This window comes from Eurytemora carolleeae, unplaced genomic scaffold (assembly GCF_000591075.1).
Source record: "Eurytemora carolleeae unplaced genomic scaffold, Eaff_2.0 scaffold142, whole genome shotgun sequence".
NCBI classification, from domain to species: Eukaryota; Metazoa; Arthropoda; class Copepoda; order Calanoida; family Temoridae; genus Eurytemora; species Eurytemora carolleeae.
The window spans coordinates 390,490-410,958 of NW_019396132.1; the positions used below are offsets into that span (position 1 = coordinate 390,490).

At 34.5% G+C, this 20,469-nt stretch overlaps 1 protein-coding gene across 1 annotated transcript; it reads right to left on the minus strand.

The window, feature by feature from the left end:
- Positions 1 to 4,241: 4,241 nt before the first annotated feature.
- On the minus strand, positions 4,242 to 19,547 carry LOC111695913 (protein big brother). The gene is made up of 7 exons (XM_023465385.1): positions 18,559 to 19,547; positions 14,707 to 14,793; positions 14,437 to 14,544; positions 10,359 to 10,502; positions 9,448 to 9,500; positions 9,265 to 9,349; positions 4,242 to 5,577 (listed from the first exon to the last, which is right to left on the minus strand). The coding sequence occupies exons 1-7, from the start codon at positions 18,826 to 18,828 to the stop codon at positions 5,530 to 5,532; spliced, it is 795 nt and encodes a 264-aa protein (XP_023321153.1). The 5' UTR covers positions 18,829 to 19,547; the 3' UTR covers positions 4,242 to 5,529.
- Between the last annotated feature and the right edge of the window lie 922 nt (positions 19,548 to 20,469).

The following is a 20,469-nucleotide window of genomic DNA, read 5'->3' on the forward strand; positions in this document are numbered from 1 at the left end:
TTTACTCTACATAATGTTAAAACTATATGTACTTGGAGTATATTATGTTGAACGGAACCAATCTTGTTTACTCTCCATAGTGTGAAAGCTATATTTACCTGGAGTGTATTATGTAGAACGGAACCAATCTTGTTTACTTTCAATAGTGTGAAAGCTATATGTACCTGGAGTATATTATGTTGATCGGAACCAATCTTGTTTACTCTCTATAGTGTGAAAACTATATGTACCTGGAGTATATCATGTAGAACGGAACCAATCTTGTTTACTCTCCAAAGTGTGAAAACTATATGTACCTGGAGTATATTATGTAGAACAGAACCAATCTTGTTTACTCTCTATAGTGTGAAAACTATATTTACCTGGAGTATATTATGTAGAACAGAACCAATCTTGTTTACTCTCCAAAGTGTGAAAACTATATGTACCTGGAGTATATCAAAGTGTGAAAACTATGTGTAGACCCCATTTACAGCTGACAACAAGAAAATAGAAATTATTGACACGCCTTCTTTATAATAATCTATCAATATACAACCTTGTATATCTTTTCATCTACTCGAACTACAACAAAGCAATTAAGTCTTTGTAACAAACTCTAATTTTCTAATCCCTATATCTTTGCAACCTAATGTTGTGATACCTATGATATTTCAAACTATGAATTCTGTTAGATTCAATCATCAAAGTTTGAAATATCAAAGGTTTTCATCATAAGGATGCAAAATTAGAAAATTTTATTTTGTGGCAAAGGCTTAATCCCTTTGAAGTTCTTTTTGAATGGCTTGCCACCTTTTTCTTTTTAAACAATATGGTTTTAGAAAATTGGTTAAATTTTGCAACATATTATCCTTAAAATCTAGTCTTTCGAACTGTTTTAAACATCACTTCGAAATCTACAAAAACTATTTACTGAATTCCAGTGTATATTCTTATATATCTTGTACAATGAATGCCCCCCCCCCCCATGAGCTGAGTATGGGTTTAGATCTAGTATCTTATTGATATTTAGATGAGGGAAGGGTTAGAGGAGTGCTCTACAGGGTCAACAACAAAAATATTCATCAATATTCTACAGTATTAAATAAATTTAAATACAACAATTTAATATTTAAGAAGAAAAAGTCCTAAAAAATTAATTTAAAAATTTAAATAAGTTTGATTGCCGATAGCCAACTCTCCGTTCTCTGCTGTAGACCCCCATTTTGTTTGTTTATATTCCGTTATGATTTATTGCCAATAAAAACATTTTGTACAACCCTGTAGCTTGTAGTTGGAGGCAGGAAAGAGAGGAGCGGGGGATTAGATGGGAAGGAATTGGAAAGAGAGGAGCGGGGGATTATATGGGAAGGAATTGGAAAGGGAGGAGCGGGGGATTAGATGGGAAGGAATTGGAAAGGGAAAGGATTAAAAAAGAGGAGAAAAGGAGATATTAAGGAAGAAAAGGAAAGAGAGGAGAGAGAAGGGGGTAATGGACGGATAAGAGGGAAGAGGAGATGGAGAAGGGAAGAAGAGGGGAAGAAGGGAAGAGGAGGGGAAGAAGGGAAGAAGAGAGGAAATGAATAAATATCCTGGTTGGGGGGTCAAAGGTTCAGTTTATGATAGCGCCCCGACTAAAGCAAAAAGAATAATTATTTTAACCAAAATTATGTTTATTCTTAGTTTGTATGAAGATCATCATTCATTGAATAAACAACGGCAGAGGGTTGAGTATTGACATGATAATTACTGGTAATTATACTTGGAGTAATTATATTTCAATTAGATCTTTCTGTGAATAATATGGATATTTTTGATACATTTTCCTTCAATCACTTTCAGGGTCATGTCAGTACAGTCTTTATTCACATTAAACTTAAAGTGACTAAGTATAATTTCAAGTAACCCTCCAAGCAAAGAAGGCAATGGCCAATTCACACCGGTACCCTTAAGTTAAGTTTGTTTGTCGCGCGAGTACAGAGATATGTGTGTGTAAACTTATCGAAACCAGCTTGTATTCAGCTGTAAATTCTAGTGTGTGCTGTATCTTCAAAGAAACAAACTTTTCATTGATTTTTAGATGGAGGATCGTCTAAAATTGCTTTAACATTTCCTTTCACTGACCAAGCAAAAAATTTTTGAATCCTTATTTTTTTACACACCTGTAAATTGTACATTTGTATAATATTTGTAATATTTGTAAAGTACTAAAACTAGAAGTTTTATCCATTTAATGAAGTCTATAAATGTTTTATGCCTCGTGTAGGTTTCTCACCAGTTTGTTTCTGCAAAAATAATATTATTTTGTTAACTACTGTTATCAAAGTCTAATAAAACAATAAAATGTTCTTTGCCACAGCTTGCAACCTGATTCGGGGACAGGGGGGGAAATGTTTCCGTAGATTTTATATTTTTAAACATTGTTATTTATCTTTTATGATAAGGTAGTATTTACAATGCTTAAATAATGTAAAAAATATATTTCTACAGAATACCCGTGACTCCCTGATCTCGTAAAATTTGCACCAACGTGCGCAAATTTGACAATTTTGCTGAGGCCGGAATTAGGTAATTCCGCGCCTGGTAAAAGCTCCACTTTTTGCAGTTCTATAATTACTGTGAATAGTTGATTTTNAATCTGGGGTTTTGAAGGAGGGGGAACTGTTTAAATACTTGTGCAGTCTGACAAGTGCAAATTTCACGTTCTTAGAAAGGGTTAAAATATTCAGCACTCTAGATACACAGTACACACGGAAATAAGGCTAAAACAATACAAACAGATGCACAATTAGGTGTTTAGTGGGGGGATGGGAGTGGTTTTTGTGTGTGGAAAACTAAATATTTTGCTGGAAAGAACTGAGTTCTTGCAACAAAATCTTGTTTTTAAATCTTTATATCTAAGCAACCCGTTGTTGTAGACCTTTAATATTTCAAACTATGAATTCTGTTGGATCAAATTTAATAGTCTAAGTTTGAAATATCAAAAGTTTACTTTGTCAAGTTGTGAAGATATAGGAATTAGAAAATTTAAGTTTGTGGTAAGAACTTCTTTTAAAAATTTGCTAGCGTTTAAAAAAAACATGAAATTTTCATCTTTGTCTCTGTTTCTGCCCTGTAAATTTCCTCCGTTCATGCAACAATAATTCACAAAGATACTCAGCTTATATGGTTGTAATTTTATATATGGTTATATATGGTTATGTATGGTTATATGGTTTGTAATTTGTCAATGGTTGTATTTTTTAATCCAAAACTGACGGAATTTCTCAAATTCCTGGTTTACAGGACCATCATTAATGGCACTTGCATTAATATTTTGTTTTCCACTTGATAATATTATAAAATCTGTTCAATTTTATCTACGGTGGTAGGCGATTATATCAATACAATGAAGACGACTTTCGATTTAAATTTTGATTTTTAAACAGCATGAATGAAAAAAACTCAAATAAAAAAGTCGTCTTCATTATTTTTTCCTTGTTCCACCAACATTTTTTTGTTTTGTTTAAAAACATAATTTTATTTTATTTCTTTTTAACTTTGTCTCTCTTGTAACGTTATTTCTCAGTTTAGTTCATAACATTTAATAAATTCTTGACAACAGCTTATTTAAAAAATCACCACTACCCTTTTGCCTTCATTTGAGCCTACTTCGTAAAATAAGTATGATAACTGCATCATTTTTGATAGATTTTATGTTCAAAAAAAAAAGAAAGTTAACAGTAACAACTCGCCTCAAATTCTTATTCTTAATTCTTTGTACTGGATGGTGGATATTTCAAGCTTTTCGAGGTTTCTGTACGCAATATGAAAATACTAAGAAAGTTTATGGGTCCTCCAGACGGAAACTGAGGAACTGAGTCTTTGCCTCAAACGCAAATTTCCTAATCGCTATATATTACTTCAAACTTTGATTATTTGATCGAATAGAATTTATAATTTTGAAATATCCACGACATTGGGTTGGAAAGATATTGGGATTACAAAATCAGATTTGGTGGCATATTTTTTAATCCATTTGACGAGATAAATTACATTTCTTTTACTTTTTGCATAACAAAGAGATTTTGATCCCCTACCAACCCAAATAGGATTTAAGCAGTTTATTCATATTTTTTGAAAAGATCAGTTGGATTTCTAAAAAAAAAAATTTATCCAAAAAAACTAGAATGATCCAAAGCATCGCCCCTTCACTCGAATTAGCTTTGGAGTAGTTATTTATTATTATTATCTATTATTAATATATAAAATTAAAGCATGAATTTATTCTAATAACATATATTTGAATCTACTATAACAATATAATTATATTACACTATGCATCATGGATAAAATCACAAATAAGAGCTGTATTTCTAAGAGCTCTGATAGTTTATGTTAAGGAGCTATGCAATTGTGGAGCTAGGAGCCACTAAGCTGACTCCAAAATCCAGAACCGGAGCCTGATAAAGCTCTTTTTTTAACAAACATGTTGGCTCATTAATTTTTAAGATTTGGCACATTAATACATGCAAAATCTGGGAGTTTCAAGACTAGGTTTAGAATGACGGTTTGGTTTCTCCGGAGCAAAGTTTGTAGAACAGGATTTCATCTTTCTCAGCTCTTTTTAGATAACCTTTGCTCCAGAATTTATAGGAAATTTCCGTGCTCTGGCATCCGTAGGATGCATCTTTTCCCCAGTATAAGTAGCATGCGCGGATCCCATCTCCGGTTTAAGCAGTATGTGCATATCACTTTCCGCATTAAGCAGCATGCCTTTTGATACTTTTTTTCTCCGGTATCTTATATCCTGATCCAGTGCTTGCAGAAATAAAGAATTTTCCATTTTTGATAATTTGGAAGATTTTCAATTCTGATAATTAATGAATACTCTCAAGTTGTGATATTTTCAATGTTTTGCTCCGAGTTAGTTTAGTTTATCAATACGGATCAACAACCTGAACTAACTATTTAACCCGTTCCTACAGTCATACAACATCTACATCTGTCATCATGCTGTAATAAGCATAGATAACCCTACATTAGAGTACTTTCTCCGTGTAGGTCTATATACTGATGGAGAAGGATGGGTTGGGTGTCGGTTCTCCTTCTCTCCACTGCCAGATACAGAAGAAAGGTGCCGCCTTGAACCTATCCTATCCTTGTTTGTTTGACTAGGAGTAGGGGGAAGGGATATAAAAGAAGGCGACGAGGAGGAGGAACGCCTAGAAACAAGGACGGTGAACACTAAACTTCTCACAATATAACTTGGAGTAGCGGAGACTAGTTTAATCGAGTTTTTTTGCTTAACCGGAGAAGGTTTAAGGGTTCGGAGGATTAACAAACGGAGAATTGGGAATAAAACTGATCAAATGGAGGTAAGAGGAATGGAGAACACTATCTTTGGTAAAGTCCAGGTTTGGGTTGCAGTTTTGGAAGGTTACGAGATTTGAACTGAACTCCGGAGCTGATCCCATCCCGTCCTACAGAGTTGGTTTCACCAGCTTCTCCAGGTACATCAAGGGTCTCTCTATGTTGAGGATGAGTAGGGATTGCTCCGGGAAGGGAGGATCACATTGTTTGATGAGAGGCAGCAAGTTCAAGCTGCTTTTTACGAGCCTGGAAAAAAAAAATATTATTAAAAAATTGTTACTTTTGTTTGTTATATCATGGTATAAGCGTAAAGTGTAATCATATGTAAACCCAAAGCACGTCCCCCCCCCCTTCCCATCTAGCGTATACTATATTCCCCTGGTTAGAACCAGTAGAACCATATGATATAGATATGATCCTACTCACCCTATTGGTTGGATAGCTAGAGAACCATATCTGGCCGGTTTTATGTCTGTATTTTATTGCAAGGATTTGCATCCCCCCCCATCAGATCCCTTCCAACCAACCATACTCTCCCTTCCTTATCCTTAAACCCATCCTGGAAAACCATAAAAACCCCTCCCCATCCTATTATAGTAAACTCATCCTTTAAATTCCATTTTATTGGAACATAATTCGAGTTAGATTTAATAAGCTGTAGGAAGGAAGGACGGATATATATATATCAGGGTACTATCAAGATACCGGAGAAATATAATAAACCTGAGTATATGTTCCGGACACCCGGAGCAAGATTGAATCTTAAACCTCATATAGCTCTTGTGTATTTATAGGATCTAGAGAAAAAATAATTTGATGTTGTATATATTTTATGGGGTACCCTGAGTAGGACGGATTCCTGATCTGGAGTAAAATTGATTAAAATATCAACGTGTTCAGGACAGAATCCTTCAAGAATATTTAGTTTTCTCCTTGTACTACCTCCCACCCTTCATCCTTCTATACAACCCAAACCTAGGTTTAAAATGAGAATGAAAAATTTAGAAAAAAATGAGTATAAAATTTCTTAGAATATCCAAAATTTTGATAGATTTTGTTCTTGTTTAATTTTAAAATCTTTTATTGAGAAAACTGAATTTAATGATATTTCTGTATTCTTCGACTATTTCCCCCCTCTACAGTTTAAATTATATTCTTTACTGTGTTGTATACACTGTTAAGAAGTCAAGATAAATGTGAAATTGATGCAAATGAATAAATCTTTAAACTAAAACAACAAGAGTTCTGGGTTTTATACAAATCCAGCTCATACAGCCAACACTGGGATAGATAGATGGATAGATAAATGTATATATCTGAATAGATAGTTAAATAGACATAGTTTAGATAAAGTATGGTTGGATCGGAGAAATGTTTAGATAGAATATGGTTGGATAAGAGAAATGTTTAGATAAAAAATGGTTGGATCAGAGAAATGTTTAGATAGAATATGGTTGGATCAGAGAAATGTTTAGATAAAATATGGTTGGATCAGAGAAATGTTCAAATAAAATATGGTTGGAGCAGAGAAATGTTTAGATAGAATATGGTTGGATCAGAGAAATGTTTAGATAGCATATGGTTGGAGCAGAGAAATGTTTAGATAGAATATGGTTGGATCAGAGAAATGTTTAGATAGCATATGGTTGGAGCAGAGAAATGTTTAGATAAAATATGGTTGGATCAGAGAAATGTTTAGATAGAATATGGTTGGATCAGAGAAATGTTTAGATAAAATATGGTTGAAGGGAGGGATGGTGATAAAACTGGTTGGAACCATGTAATACGCTGACGAAGCCAATTTTTTTCCACCGAAAATCAGGAAAAACAATCTAAACGAGAAAGAAGGGTGGATAGAACACCAGATAGAATACACATAGTGAAAACACAGAATAGATGGGTACATACAAGAGACTCGTTTTCTGCGTTTGGAATTTTAAATTTAGAAGATTTTATGTTTGTCTGATAATTTGTTTGTTTGTTTGTTTCAACCATAAGAATAATTTGCATAAAGAACTAGAAAGAGAATCTAAGATAGATAGATAGAGAAAAATAGATAGATAAACAGACAAATAGAAAATAAAACGGATAGAAAAACGATGGATAGATAGATAGATAGAAGGATAGATAGATATATAGATAGAAGGATAGATAGATAGAAGGATAGATAGATAGATAGATAGATTTATGAGTTTATGGTTCTCAACTCTAGTGTGACTTGAAACCAAACCTAAACTCTCTCTAACAGAGACATTTAACATTCTCTTCGTCCAAGGAAGAAAAAAGAGGAATGTCATTTCTCATACTATCTATTCAAGGAAGTATAGCCGAGGAAAGTCATATTACGTTTTATTTTTTACCTTTTCTCTTTTATTTCAAGAAAGTAAATGGGAGGAAATTTATTATAAATTTCTCTTTTTTTAAGAGATTAAAGTGCAATGTGAATTTCCATTCAAACGGCTTTTTTACCCATTTTATTTAATTCTGTGTTTATAAAAACATTGTTCTTTTTAGCCAGGATTTAGGATTGGGCACCCTCTGTTTTCTTTGATTGTTAGAACACCCTGTAAAATATATAAATATGGCCGTATGCTACATTATCTTGGGCAAGTGGGTTTATGGGTTTATTATGGGGGATTATTCACAAAACAAGATACTATCTTTACCCATTATGGTCGTTGGCTTCGAAATATTCGGGAAAATGTTTAAATTTAAAAAAATTAGCCAAAAAAAAGATTAGTTACTGTTCTAAAAGTGTGCTTAGAAAGCAAACAATGTAAAATAAAACAGTTCTTATCTATAATCACACCTCCCCTGTCAATCTTTAGTCTTTTACAAAACATTTTTAGAAACTAAAAATTTTAATTTGATAGACATTTATCTTTTTGTACAATTCTCTTCAAATATGATTTACAAAAGAGAAAACAACCTTGGAAGGAACTGATTACTCTTCTCAAACTATAATTTTCTAATCCTTATATATTTGCAACCTTATGTCGTATAGACCTCTGATATTTCTGCTTGATTAACTAGTCAAAGATTGGCATATCAAATGTTTAGACAGTAAGGTTTCGGAGATATAGAGATTAGAATACTAGAGTTTTTAACTAGTTTTCAGATTCTGTAAAAGAAAAAATATGGATTTTGGTTTGGTGTTTCTGAATTTTGGAACTGGATTTAAAGAAAATGAACAGCTTAAGCCCAGTATATATATATATATATATATATATATAGAAGTATTCCAATGTTAGTTTAATTAATGAAGTGTGTTCTAGATACTAATTCAAGCAAATATTGAAGTCAGGGGCAACTTTTTAAAATTCGAAGAGATGTGTGTGCGTTTTTTTTTTGGGGGGGGGGATGCAGGAATATGTGGACATAAATTTTTCCTGTTTAGAAACTAATTTTTAATTAATTATTTTTTCATTTTTGTTATTTGATTACTCCTATTTAAGCAAACTGGTGTAGTTAGGTATTTAATTGATTTAATTTGACATGTTGTTATCTTGTCGTGTGCTCTAGTTTAAACAATGTAAACATAAGCACATACAATCTTACAAGCCAAACATAACATTACACAGGATAAAGTCGCATTTTTAATTAACGCCATATTATAAAACAAAATGTTACTAGTTAGAATATAATTGCAGAGATATTATGTAAAAGTTTCTAAACATATGCAGTACGAGTTGTTAACACGAGGGAAACCTTGTGAATCTATAAAACTGACCACAGAGCAGGGTTTAGGAATATCTCCGGGTCTATGCTTTACTGACTCTTCTACCAGTTTAAACCACGGAGTAAAATTGGCAATTCAATGAATTTGGATTGTGGTAAATTTTCTTCTTTTCAACCCTTCCGACAGGGGGGTAATTATAGTAAATATGTGGTTTGTGACCGTATGGATGTGTATGTGTGTGTATATTTCTATACCTCTAGGAGTAGATCTGACTGTATATGATGGTGGGAGGAGAACTGAGAATGAGATGAAGACACAAGACCAGCTAAATGTCGAGATCTAAACAATTAAAATTTAAAAATCAATTGTTTATTCTTTTCTTTCCGAATACAATTTTTTCTTCAAATATCCCGAAGAATGAAAAAATATCTAATTACCTTGCTTTGCTTTGTTCTTCAAACTCTCGTAATCGTCTGTTATAGGATTCAACCTGAACAATATTTAAAATTATTTATAGGATTCAACCTGAACAATATTTTCAATTATTATATAGTATAGGATTCAACCTGAACAATATTTTAAATTATTATATAGTATAGGATTCAACCTGAACAATATTTTAAATTATTATATACTATAGGATTGAACCTGAACAATATTTAAAATTATTATATACTATAGAATTCAACCTGAACAACATTTTAAATTATTATATACTATAGGATTCAACCTGAACAACATTTTAAATTATTATATACTATAGGATTCAACCTGAACAATATTTAAAATTATTATACACTATGGAATTCAACCTGAACAATATTTAAAATTATTTATAGGAAAGAATAAAATTTTTAGTTTTAAAAGAGCGCCAATACAAGATATTATGTTTAAAAAGATCAGTTGAAATACGCAAAGCTTGAAGATTTAGCTAATCTGAGGGCGAATTTAAAAGTTTTGAGCCGCGGTTTAAATTTGCTCTAATACGGTTGGTTCTACTTAAATTTGAATAAAATTCTTCAAGATTTAAGCCGGCGGTCAATTGAAACCGGTTTTGGGAGATTTGAGACGTGACTTAAATTCATTAAATTCATTCATTGGCTAGTTTTTTTACTGATAATATACCAATATACTGATCAGCTAACTATATGCTGACCGATAAACTAATCAGCTGACTATATGCTGGCTGATAAACTAATCAGCTAACTATATGCTGACCGATAAACTTATCAGCTGACTATATGCTGACTGATAAACTAATCAGCTAACTATTTGCTGACCGATAAACTAATCAGCTGAAAATGTTGACCGATAAACTAATCAGCTGATTGATTATATGATGACCAACCTGTTCTCTAAGTTTAGCGTCCTCTAAGGTAGCAGAATCTTCATCAAATTCTAGACAACCAACTCCATCAAGGCGTTCAATATCTATCCAACCTCGCCATCGGACACAAACACCATTTAAGATGAAAGGAGCGCGCAGGTGTACCTAAAATAAATCAGAAATAATAAAATGGATAATAGTAAAAATAATAATTGTAATACTAACAATTGTCAAGGAAAGAATTTACCGATATATCTTAAAAAATAGTAAATTTGGTAGATTTTAACAATATATATCTAGTCTACAAGTAAACTAATAATGTATGAAAATGTTTACAAGTAAAAACACAAACAACTGGAAAAACCAATTTGTCATCATATTGTCAAAACAAACATAAAAACACACCCCCCTCNCTAGCCATATCTATTTATCGATTTTTATCTCGTTGCTGTAACAAAAAAAGCTAATTGAGCTGTTTTCTGTGCAAAATATCAATTAATAAAGAAATATAGATTATCTATATTGTGCTCCGGGTACAAGGATCAGTAGGAGACAACATCTGACTTTTATTGATCCCGGAGAAACCGTTTACATAAAACTTGATAATTATCTAAAACAGCAACTTGTCAAATCAATGTCAGGAAAATATGATATGAAATGCACAAAGTGTTAATTTATGAAACTTTATCTTGCTGCACAACTATATCCAGAGTAAAGACAGGTATATCTATGCTTTATCCTGCAGGTTAAGTATACCCGGAGTAAGATACTCTGTAGCTTATAATCTATCTCAAATAAACCCGGAGTAAGGACGGAGAAGATCGTCAGTTTGTCCGGGATAAGAATAGTACCCGGAGAAATGACGTAGAATATCTATATTGTATCATGTATCAGAAGTGTACTTGGAGAATAGACGGAGAATATCTTCAGTTTGTCCTGTATTAGAAGTATACCCGGAGTAAAGACGGAGAATATCTTCAGTTTATCCTGTATTAGAAGTATACCCGGAGTAAGGACGGAGAATATCTATATTATATATCATGTATCAGAAGTGTTCCCGGAGTAAGTACGGAGAATATCTTCAGTTTATCCTGTATTAGAAGTATACCCGGAGTAAGAACGGAGAATATCTTCAGTTTATCATGTATTAGAAGTATACCCAGAGTAAGGACAGAGAGGATATGTAGTATGTTCTGTATTAGAAGTACACCCAGAGTAAGGACAGAGAGAATCTGTAGAATGTTCTGTATTAGAAGTACACCCGGAGTAAGGACAGAGAGAGAGGATCTTTAGTATGTTCTGTATTAGAAGTACACCCGGAGTAAGGACGAAGGTAGAGCCAAATCTTTGACATGAAATATCATCTAGGATAAAATTGGCAGTTTAGGACGAGGATTAGTGTCAGGAGAGGTAGGGTACTGGATATACTTCCATATATTAATATACTCCCCCTCATCCTTAATCACTAAATAATTAGCCCTGCATACTACTTATACAAACTTAACTTTGATATACGTTGCACTTTATGCCATATACCCAGGATCAACTTTGTAAAAATATGGAAATTAATTTTCGATTGTAATTTATTGTCCTAAAATGATTGAGTAGTTCTCAAATGATAATCATATTGCTTAAATACAATAATGATAATTTAGTAAATTAATATTTTGTTTAATAACTATAATATTTGGAGTGTACTTGGTGGTTTTAGAAGATTTACGGGATTTGGCTGATTTATTTGCTCACAGACAGACAGACAGACAATTAGACATTTGCAATCACATCTATCTACACAGTGTTAAGAATTATTCGTCAACTTTTGAGACCGCGTGTTTATCCTTGGTTTGACCTTACCATCCTACTTAAACTTTTTTGTAACCAGATATGTGATAATTTCAAAGCTTTAAAAAGCGTGTTTCTAAATTGAGCTTTTTTGAATTTTTGAATTTGAAAATGTCCAAATGCCAAAATTCGCCTGTTTTCATCTTCTATTTTTTAAGGGATATTTCGCGTCATAAAATGACAAAGACGGAAACAAAACTGACAAACAAATCGGAAAATCTGAAATGAGCTCCTCTTTTTTCTAAAATAAAAAGTTTTTCAAATATTTCTTGGAATAGTTTTAAAATAAGATATTTTTTGTTTTAAAAATAATTTGGTTATCATCGATTCCCACTGTGTCTTTTGTGATCATGGGATTAAAATATACAAAGCAAGTATTTAGTATAGAATGCATCGTGAAGAAGAATTCCATTGTGCAAATATAACTTGGTGAAGATTAAGTTAATTTAGTTGTAAAGTATGCAATATAAATAATTCGCAGAAACCACTGCAAATTCAGTCAACTGAAGATTCGCACAAAAACTTTACAGTTTTGGTCGATTTCAAGGTTTTAATAAAACAATTCTAGTTTAGCTGTAAACTAGAAAATGAAGTGGGGGGAAGGGGGTGGAGGAGGGGGAAAGGAAGAGGGGGAGGAGGAGGGAGGGGTTGAAAAAAATATCTTTAATTTCAGAAAAGATGAGTCAAACAAAATTTCAGGTTTTAAAAATCGTCTTAATTCTCTTCCACTTAACAAAATGTGAAAGCCATTTATATAAATTGGATCAGGAAATCGAAATTTTTATAAAACTTCTTTAAATGTAGACATCTATAAATATTACCAGTTTTCGAAGCAAAAAGTGAAATAAAACGATAATAATTATTAGTTAAAGTGAATTAAAAAAATATAATTTAGAAAACTTTAATGGACTAAATTTCAACTATTCCCTCCTAATCATTCAATTTTTAATCTAGAGAAAAATTACGGGACAGAATGCATTATGCATGTATGTATATACTATATATAGATACTAGCTTGGGAACCCACCGTTGCACGGGGGGTCAAAGTTAGTCCCGCTAATTACCCGCGCTTTGTCGTCAATTTTAACTATTTTTCCCGATAAAAGTCGATCTGGTCAACTTAGAATGATAGAATCTAAGCTAAGAACATTCCCGTGGTCCTCCCAAGTGTCCCATCAAAATTTTAGGCAAATCGGTCCATGGGTTCCTAAGTTCTGATCGGAAAAACAAACAAACAAACAAACAAACAGACAAATAGAGATTACAACTTTATATATATAGATATGTATAGAGTTGAAACTTGAAAATGTATTAGGTAGGATATTGAAACAATATCCTCTTAAACCTTTTCCCGTACCTTGCTCAGGGTCGTACCCCAATTAGACCAAGAATCCCTAATAGAGTTGTATACTGTATAGCCCATGATAACAAATTTGAAACTTGTTAAACGCAAATCACCACTCACTACGTGAAATTGTATGGAGGGAGGGGAGCTTTAAATTCTTCATGGCTGAGAATAAATTAATAGATTGATTATTTGGTAAAAAGCATTCAAAATTGATCGTCATCTGCGCTCTATACTCTCTACTCCTCATGTACAGATGCATCGTAAATCCTCGAACTGTTTCAACCAGACAAAACAATTTTATTTAAAATGTTGGTTTCTTAACGGATTAAAAAAAGTTCCAAGAAATGTTTACGAAGAAATTCTTCTTGCGACCAAAAAAATCCCCAAAATCTGTACATTGTACAGTGTACATATTCAACGACCAATAAGAAAAGAATGAAAATCAAATCAAAGTGCATACATAACTGCAGGGGACAGTATTAACCAAAACCACACTTGGCACTTTATTTACTTTATTTATAGTTATTGCATTCTATAGACCCACATACTTTCCTACAGTCAATTAAGAACAACTTTTACTAACATAAAGGAACTGGATTCTCCCCTCAAACTTAAATTTTCTAATAATTACATTTTTGTAACATGTTTTCGAAGATGTTTCTTTCACAATGTTTAAAGTTTAAAACATTAATGTAAGGTTCACACCATCAGGTTATAACGATTCAAGAATTAAAAAAGTATAATTTTAGGCAAGTATTAAACCCTTAAAAGAAATTAATTACCAAGGAAGACATAAAAAGTATAGTAGTTTTGATTACTACCTTTTTTATAATATCCTTGGTTATGTACATTATGTACATTATGTACATTATGTACATTATGTACATTATGTACATTATGTATCCGTACCTTTCCCTGCTCTCTCTCGAAATCACATTGTTTGAGTGTATGTGTATAAGATGTACTGCTCACAACATCAAATGACATCATCAGGTTAAAACCAGTTCCTATAAACGCCTAAAAAAAATACTTATAAATTTTTTTTTCCAATTTAAAAAAAAAATTCGATTGAACACATAAATGAACTTTCAAGAAAAAAATCGAAATTTCAGCAAAAAAATATGTTAATTGTCGGAAACATTTTCAATATTTAAAATTTCAAAAAAATGGTATTCTTACTATTTCTGTGGACCCATCTCTGCATGCATTTAAAAATTTGGTTTGTCTCTCGTGAATCGGTCTATCCCTGTATCCTGTGTATCGAACCTGAAAACATTATTTGTCAGAACTCACGCAACCTCTAAAAGTGCAAACTAAGAAAAAATTTCGTTTTCTTAAAAAAAAACTGTTGAAGTGTTTAGGATCTAGGTTTTTTTGATACATCAATCAAAAGGCCTGACAGCACTGCCTTGAAATATGATTTGTGTTGAATGCCTGAATTTCTGACAGTTTATTGACGGGCAGGGCTTAGAGTCAACAAGTTCTAAGCCGAAATAAAGCCAACCAAGTGAAATGTATTTATTCCTCAAACTTCTATTCATCCGAATTCCTTTAAACATAAAATTTTAAATATATAGAAATCATCTCAGTTGGGTTTAGATTCATACAACCGATTCAAAATCCCCGGCGGGAATTTAATAATAAAATTTCCGTGAATATTTCTCCGAAAGATTTGGCAAATTTGACTCTAATTGTGAATTGATTTGGCAGATTTGAAGAATTGTCCTAATACCGGGAGTTTAGGGGAACCTAGAATCCCGGAAAGAATTTTCAAATACAAGAAAAGGATTGGATCGTCTGAAAAATTATGAAGTATGAAACCCAGGGGTGCAGTGGTAGGATGGATGAAAACATGGATGAGATCTTGAGAAATAACATGATAAAATATATCAGGATGGATGGATAGATGAATGAATGTAGTCTGCAGTAAGAGAACCAATTTGAAGGTTTCCCCTCAATTTGCTCTGTATGTGTGTTTAAATTTAAACCTTAACAGGCTGTCAAAATATGTCACGGGTCTCGAATGACCTACCCCCCACCCCCCGGCTCTCCTGGGTCATTATGTATTCACTGTAAGGTTTAAAGACCGATCCCTAATAATGTCCTCAAAGGTTCCCCTGAAGGTCCCTGAAAGAACCCCTGGAGGGGGGAACAGGCAAACCTACCCTGACTGCTGGAATACTCGGCTTTGCTAACAAAGTCATGAGGGAAGTCAGAAAAAGACAAATAGTGTGGGAGGGGGGGGGGGAGACAAAAAATATTAAAAAAGGGGGTTCGGGGTGTGTGAAATAAATAGGCAACTCAAGAATCAAGATAAAGAAGTTCCAAGATGAAAACAAAACTAAAACACTAAATATAATCAATAGAAAAAGATAGAAAAAGATGAAAAAGATAGAAAAAGATGAAAAAGATAGAAAAAGATAGGAAAAGATAGAAAAAATAAAGGAAAAGATAGAAAAAATATAGAAAAAGATAGAAAAAGATAGAATAAGATAGAAAAAGATAGGAAAAGAAGGGGGGATGAATCGTCCTCTGAAGGGGTGAGGAAAGGGGGGATTAATCGTCCTCTGAAGGGGTGAGGAAAGGGGGATGAATCGTCCTCTGAAGGGGTGAGGAAAGGGGGATGAATCGTCCTCTGAAGGGGTGAGGAAAGGGGGATGAATCGTCCTCTGAAGGGGTGAGGAAAGGGGGATGAATCGTCCTCTGAAGGGGTGAGGAAAGGGGGGAGACGTCCCCTGGAGAAGAATAAAGATTTATTCGTTCTCGCTGTAACATTACACACAAAGTTCTCATAACAGTGATCTCAAGGTCCTGCTCTCCACCCTGCTCTAGTTTCTAGTCTTAACCATGGTCTATTATATAGTCTCAACCCTGCTATAGTCTCTACTAGTCTCTAGGATCAACCATGTTCTATTATATAGTCTTAACCCTGCTCTATAATCTTTCGTCTCAATCTTGCTTTAGTCTCTACTAGTCTTTAGGATCAACCCTGCTCTAGTCTCTAGTCTCAACCATGGTCTATCATATAGTCTTAACCCTGCTCTATAATCTTTCGTCTCAATCTTGCTCTAGTTTCTACTAGTCTCTAGGATCCACCCTGCTATAGTCTCTAGTCTCTAATATCAACCCTGCTCTAGTCTCTAGTCTCAACCATGGTCTATTATATAGTCTCCACCATGCTATAGACTCTAGTCTTAACCGTGGTCTATTATATAGTCTCAACCCTGCTCTATAATCTTTAGTCTCAATCTTGCTCTAGTCTCTACTAGTCTCTAGTCTCAACCATGGTCTATTATATAGTCTCAACCCTGCTCTATAATCTTTAGTCTCAACCTTGCTCTAGTCTCTAGTCTCTAGGATCAACCCTGCTCTAGTCTCTAGGATCTACCCTGTTCTGTTCTCTAGTCCCAACCATGCTGTTTTATATATTCTCAACCCTGCTGTAGTCTCTAGTCTCAACCATGGCCTATTATATGGTCTTAACCCTGCTCTATAATCTTTAGTCTCAACCTTGCTCTAGTCTCTAGGATCAACCCTGCTATAGTCTCTAGGATCAACCATGGTCTATTATATAGTCTCAACCCTGCTCTATAATCTTTAGTCTCAACCTTGCTCTAGTCTCTACTAGTCTCTAGGATCAACCCTGCTATAGTCTCTAGTCTCAACCATGATCTATTATATAGTCTCAACCCTGCTCTATAATCTTTAGTCTCAACCTTGCTCTAGTCTCTACTAGTCTCTAGGATCAACCCTCCTCTAGTCTCTAGTCTCTAGGATCAACTATGCCCTGTTCAACCATGCTCTTTTATATCGTCTCAACCCTGTTCTAGTCTCAATTGTCTCAACATTGCTCTAGTCACTAGTCTCAACGGTGCTCTATATTTTCCAGAATGAACCCTGCTCTATCCTAGCTATAGTCTCAACACTGCTCTAGCTAGTAGTCTGAAACCTGCTCTAGTCTCTAGTGTCAACCCTGCTCTAGTCTCAACCCCGCTCTAGTCTTAGTATCAACCCGGCCTGCTCTAGTCTCTACCCCGCTCTAGTCTCTAGTCTTTTGTAGTTTGATCATTTAGAATCTGTAGATAACTATTAAAACCGATTTGCTGAAATCTGATTATTTTCTTCTATATAAAGAAATTTTCATACAAGGTTTTAGTTTAAATCATTTGACTCGCATTATATCACAACTGAAATCAAATATTTCAGGGTGCCATAAATAGTTCTACTATGTTTACTGAAGAATTCAGTCTTTGCCACAAACTTACATTTTCTAATTCCAATATCTTTGCAACCCAATTTCGTAAACCTTAGATATTTCATACTATGAATTCTGTTAGATCAAAGAATCAAGTTAAAATATTAAAGGTTTACACCATCAGGTTGATAAGATAAAGAGATTAGAAAATTTAAGTTTGTGGCAAAGACTCAAATTCTTTGAAGAAATAAACTATATTTATATTAACTGTAAGACTCGTAAGATTGAGTTTGTATCTCTGTATATCAGATTAAGATAAGGATGGAAGTTGGAAGGATTTGAATAGATTTCTTATGCCAGGGTATTCCCAGGATACAGTTAAATCTTCATCAACGTACTCAACAGTTAAACATCTTTAATTATCAATCAACTAATCAATAGAAACTTAATTATAATTATTAATACTGTTCCCCCCTCCCACACCCTGCATTGTTTTAACTAATGAAATTAGAAGTTAGTTTAACCAATAACCTACAATTTATAAACTTCCCCCCCCCCTCCCCCACACAACCTAAAAACCAAGAACCAAACCCAGGATTAACACTTTGGTCCAACCAACCTAACCAGAAGCAAAACCAGTTCCTATTATTAACAAACCATTTTGCCGCCACCCAACCCTTTCCACAATTTTCAGCGCTAATCAATCCACATTTTTTTTTGACAGTTTACATCGTAATTTGTAATTGTTATTTTTCTTTTGTTTTGCGGTTTAGAATTGACATGATTACGAAATGTTGATAAGAGAAAATATGATAAAACTACGTTGAACTATTTACCTCGCCTTCCCTTGAATGTCTTTTTAGAAATTCATCGGAATCAAATTTTTCTTTTTGATTTGGAACTACACGCGGCATTTTGAAGAGAAATCTAGGTTTAGGAGGAGCCTCGGTTTGTTGTGGAGGGTTGGGATGATGTTGATGATGATGATGATGATGGGGATTATGGAACATATCCCCGTGTTGAGGGATGTGGGCGGGGTTGGAATGTTGGGAGGTGTGTCCGAAGGGGAACATGTTAAAGGAGGGTTGGGCTGCACTGTGCAGCATCCTGGTACAACCTGAGTACAAGTTTCAAGATCAGGTTTGGTTTCAGCTCCGGGTCTATATTTCTGGTTGGGATGGTTTCAGAGAAACCACAAGTTTTTGACAATAGTAAACTAAGGGTCGTGAATGTAGGCCTAGTCTAGGGGGGCCTAGTAGTATATATTTCACAGCTCGATATTCCTGACCATGACTATCACTCTGTGGTGAGAAGGTGAGCACTGATGTTGGTGCTGGGCGGCAGGCCGCACTCGGCCACGGTGGTAAGGTTGTGGTGACGCTCTGCCCCCGCCCCGGCCACCATTATGGGCGGTGCGGGGAGCCGTGGCCACAGCCCTAGTATTTCCTGACGGTACGGTACGGTGGCGGCTACCCGCACTCACATTGCCCAGGAAGAGTGGGAAGCCAAGTTGGCCACTCTACATCACGAAACTGGACCGCAGCGGCTGGAAGAGAAGGACGGGACGGGTCACGTCCTCAAACTATTCATTGACCGATCCAACGCCCTACCACAGCCCGCTATATCCTACCCGATCTTTATGAGCTAATACAGTTGAAATTACATGATTTTAAACCATGTCTCTTCTCTGCTTTTATGCTTAAATCCCTGGGAATTGGAGGCTCCGGAGCTCTGTTAACTCTAGGTTCGGATTTAGGAGAAAAATCCACGAGAAAGAGATTACTCTCGTATACTGCGTTTTGCGGTTAGATGTGTGGGGGAAAGACGGGAGAGAGAGAAGAGAGTTGTGATTGGTTAGGTCGGGTTACGCCCCCCTCCCCCACCTGCAGAGCTCATACATTAAACCAGGTGCTCAACTTCAAAACCCGACCTTGCAATATTTTGGGTTTCCCGCAAACCATAGAACCAATCCGCAAACCATAGAAACTACAGGATACGCAAATGAATGGTGGGTTTCGTGGTCAGCTTTCGGTGACCTAGTTGGTTTATGAAATTACGCAGATTCTGCGTAAGTCATTGTTTAGTTTAGTCTAAATATATTAACAGCTTTGATACAAATTATAAAGAAATGTATGTTGAAATCTCAACATGTCTAATTTGAAACTAATTTTGAACTTAAATTACAATAAAACGATACAATATGCAATCATATTTACAAAATCATTTCGGTCCTGAAAAAAAATTTTGTATTTTGCTTCCTTAAAAACTTGGAATCAACCGATTAAACTGTATATTTAATTGTTTATAAATAGAAAGTTTATCTGGATGAACCAAGAGAGAAAGCCTGGATCAGAAAGATGGATGGACGAAGAGACGGATTGATCATGAGAGAAGGATGGATCAGGAAAGAAGGATTGATCAGGAAAGAAGGATTGATCAGGAAAGAAGGATTGATCAGGAAAGAAGGATGTATCAGGAGAGAAGGATGGATCAGGAGAGAAGGAAGGATTAGGAGAAAAGAATGAATCAGTAAAGAAGAATAGACCAGGATAGAAGGAAGGATCAGGAGAGAATGTATCAGGAGAGAAGGGAGGATAAGGAGAAAGGGATGGATCTGGAAGGAAGGATGGATCAATAGAGAGAAAAATGGATCAGGAGAGAAGAATAGATCATGAGAGAAGGATGGATAAGGAGAGAAAGACGGATCAGGAGAGAAGGAAGGATGGATAAGAAGAGAAAGATGGATA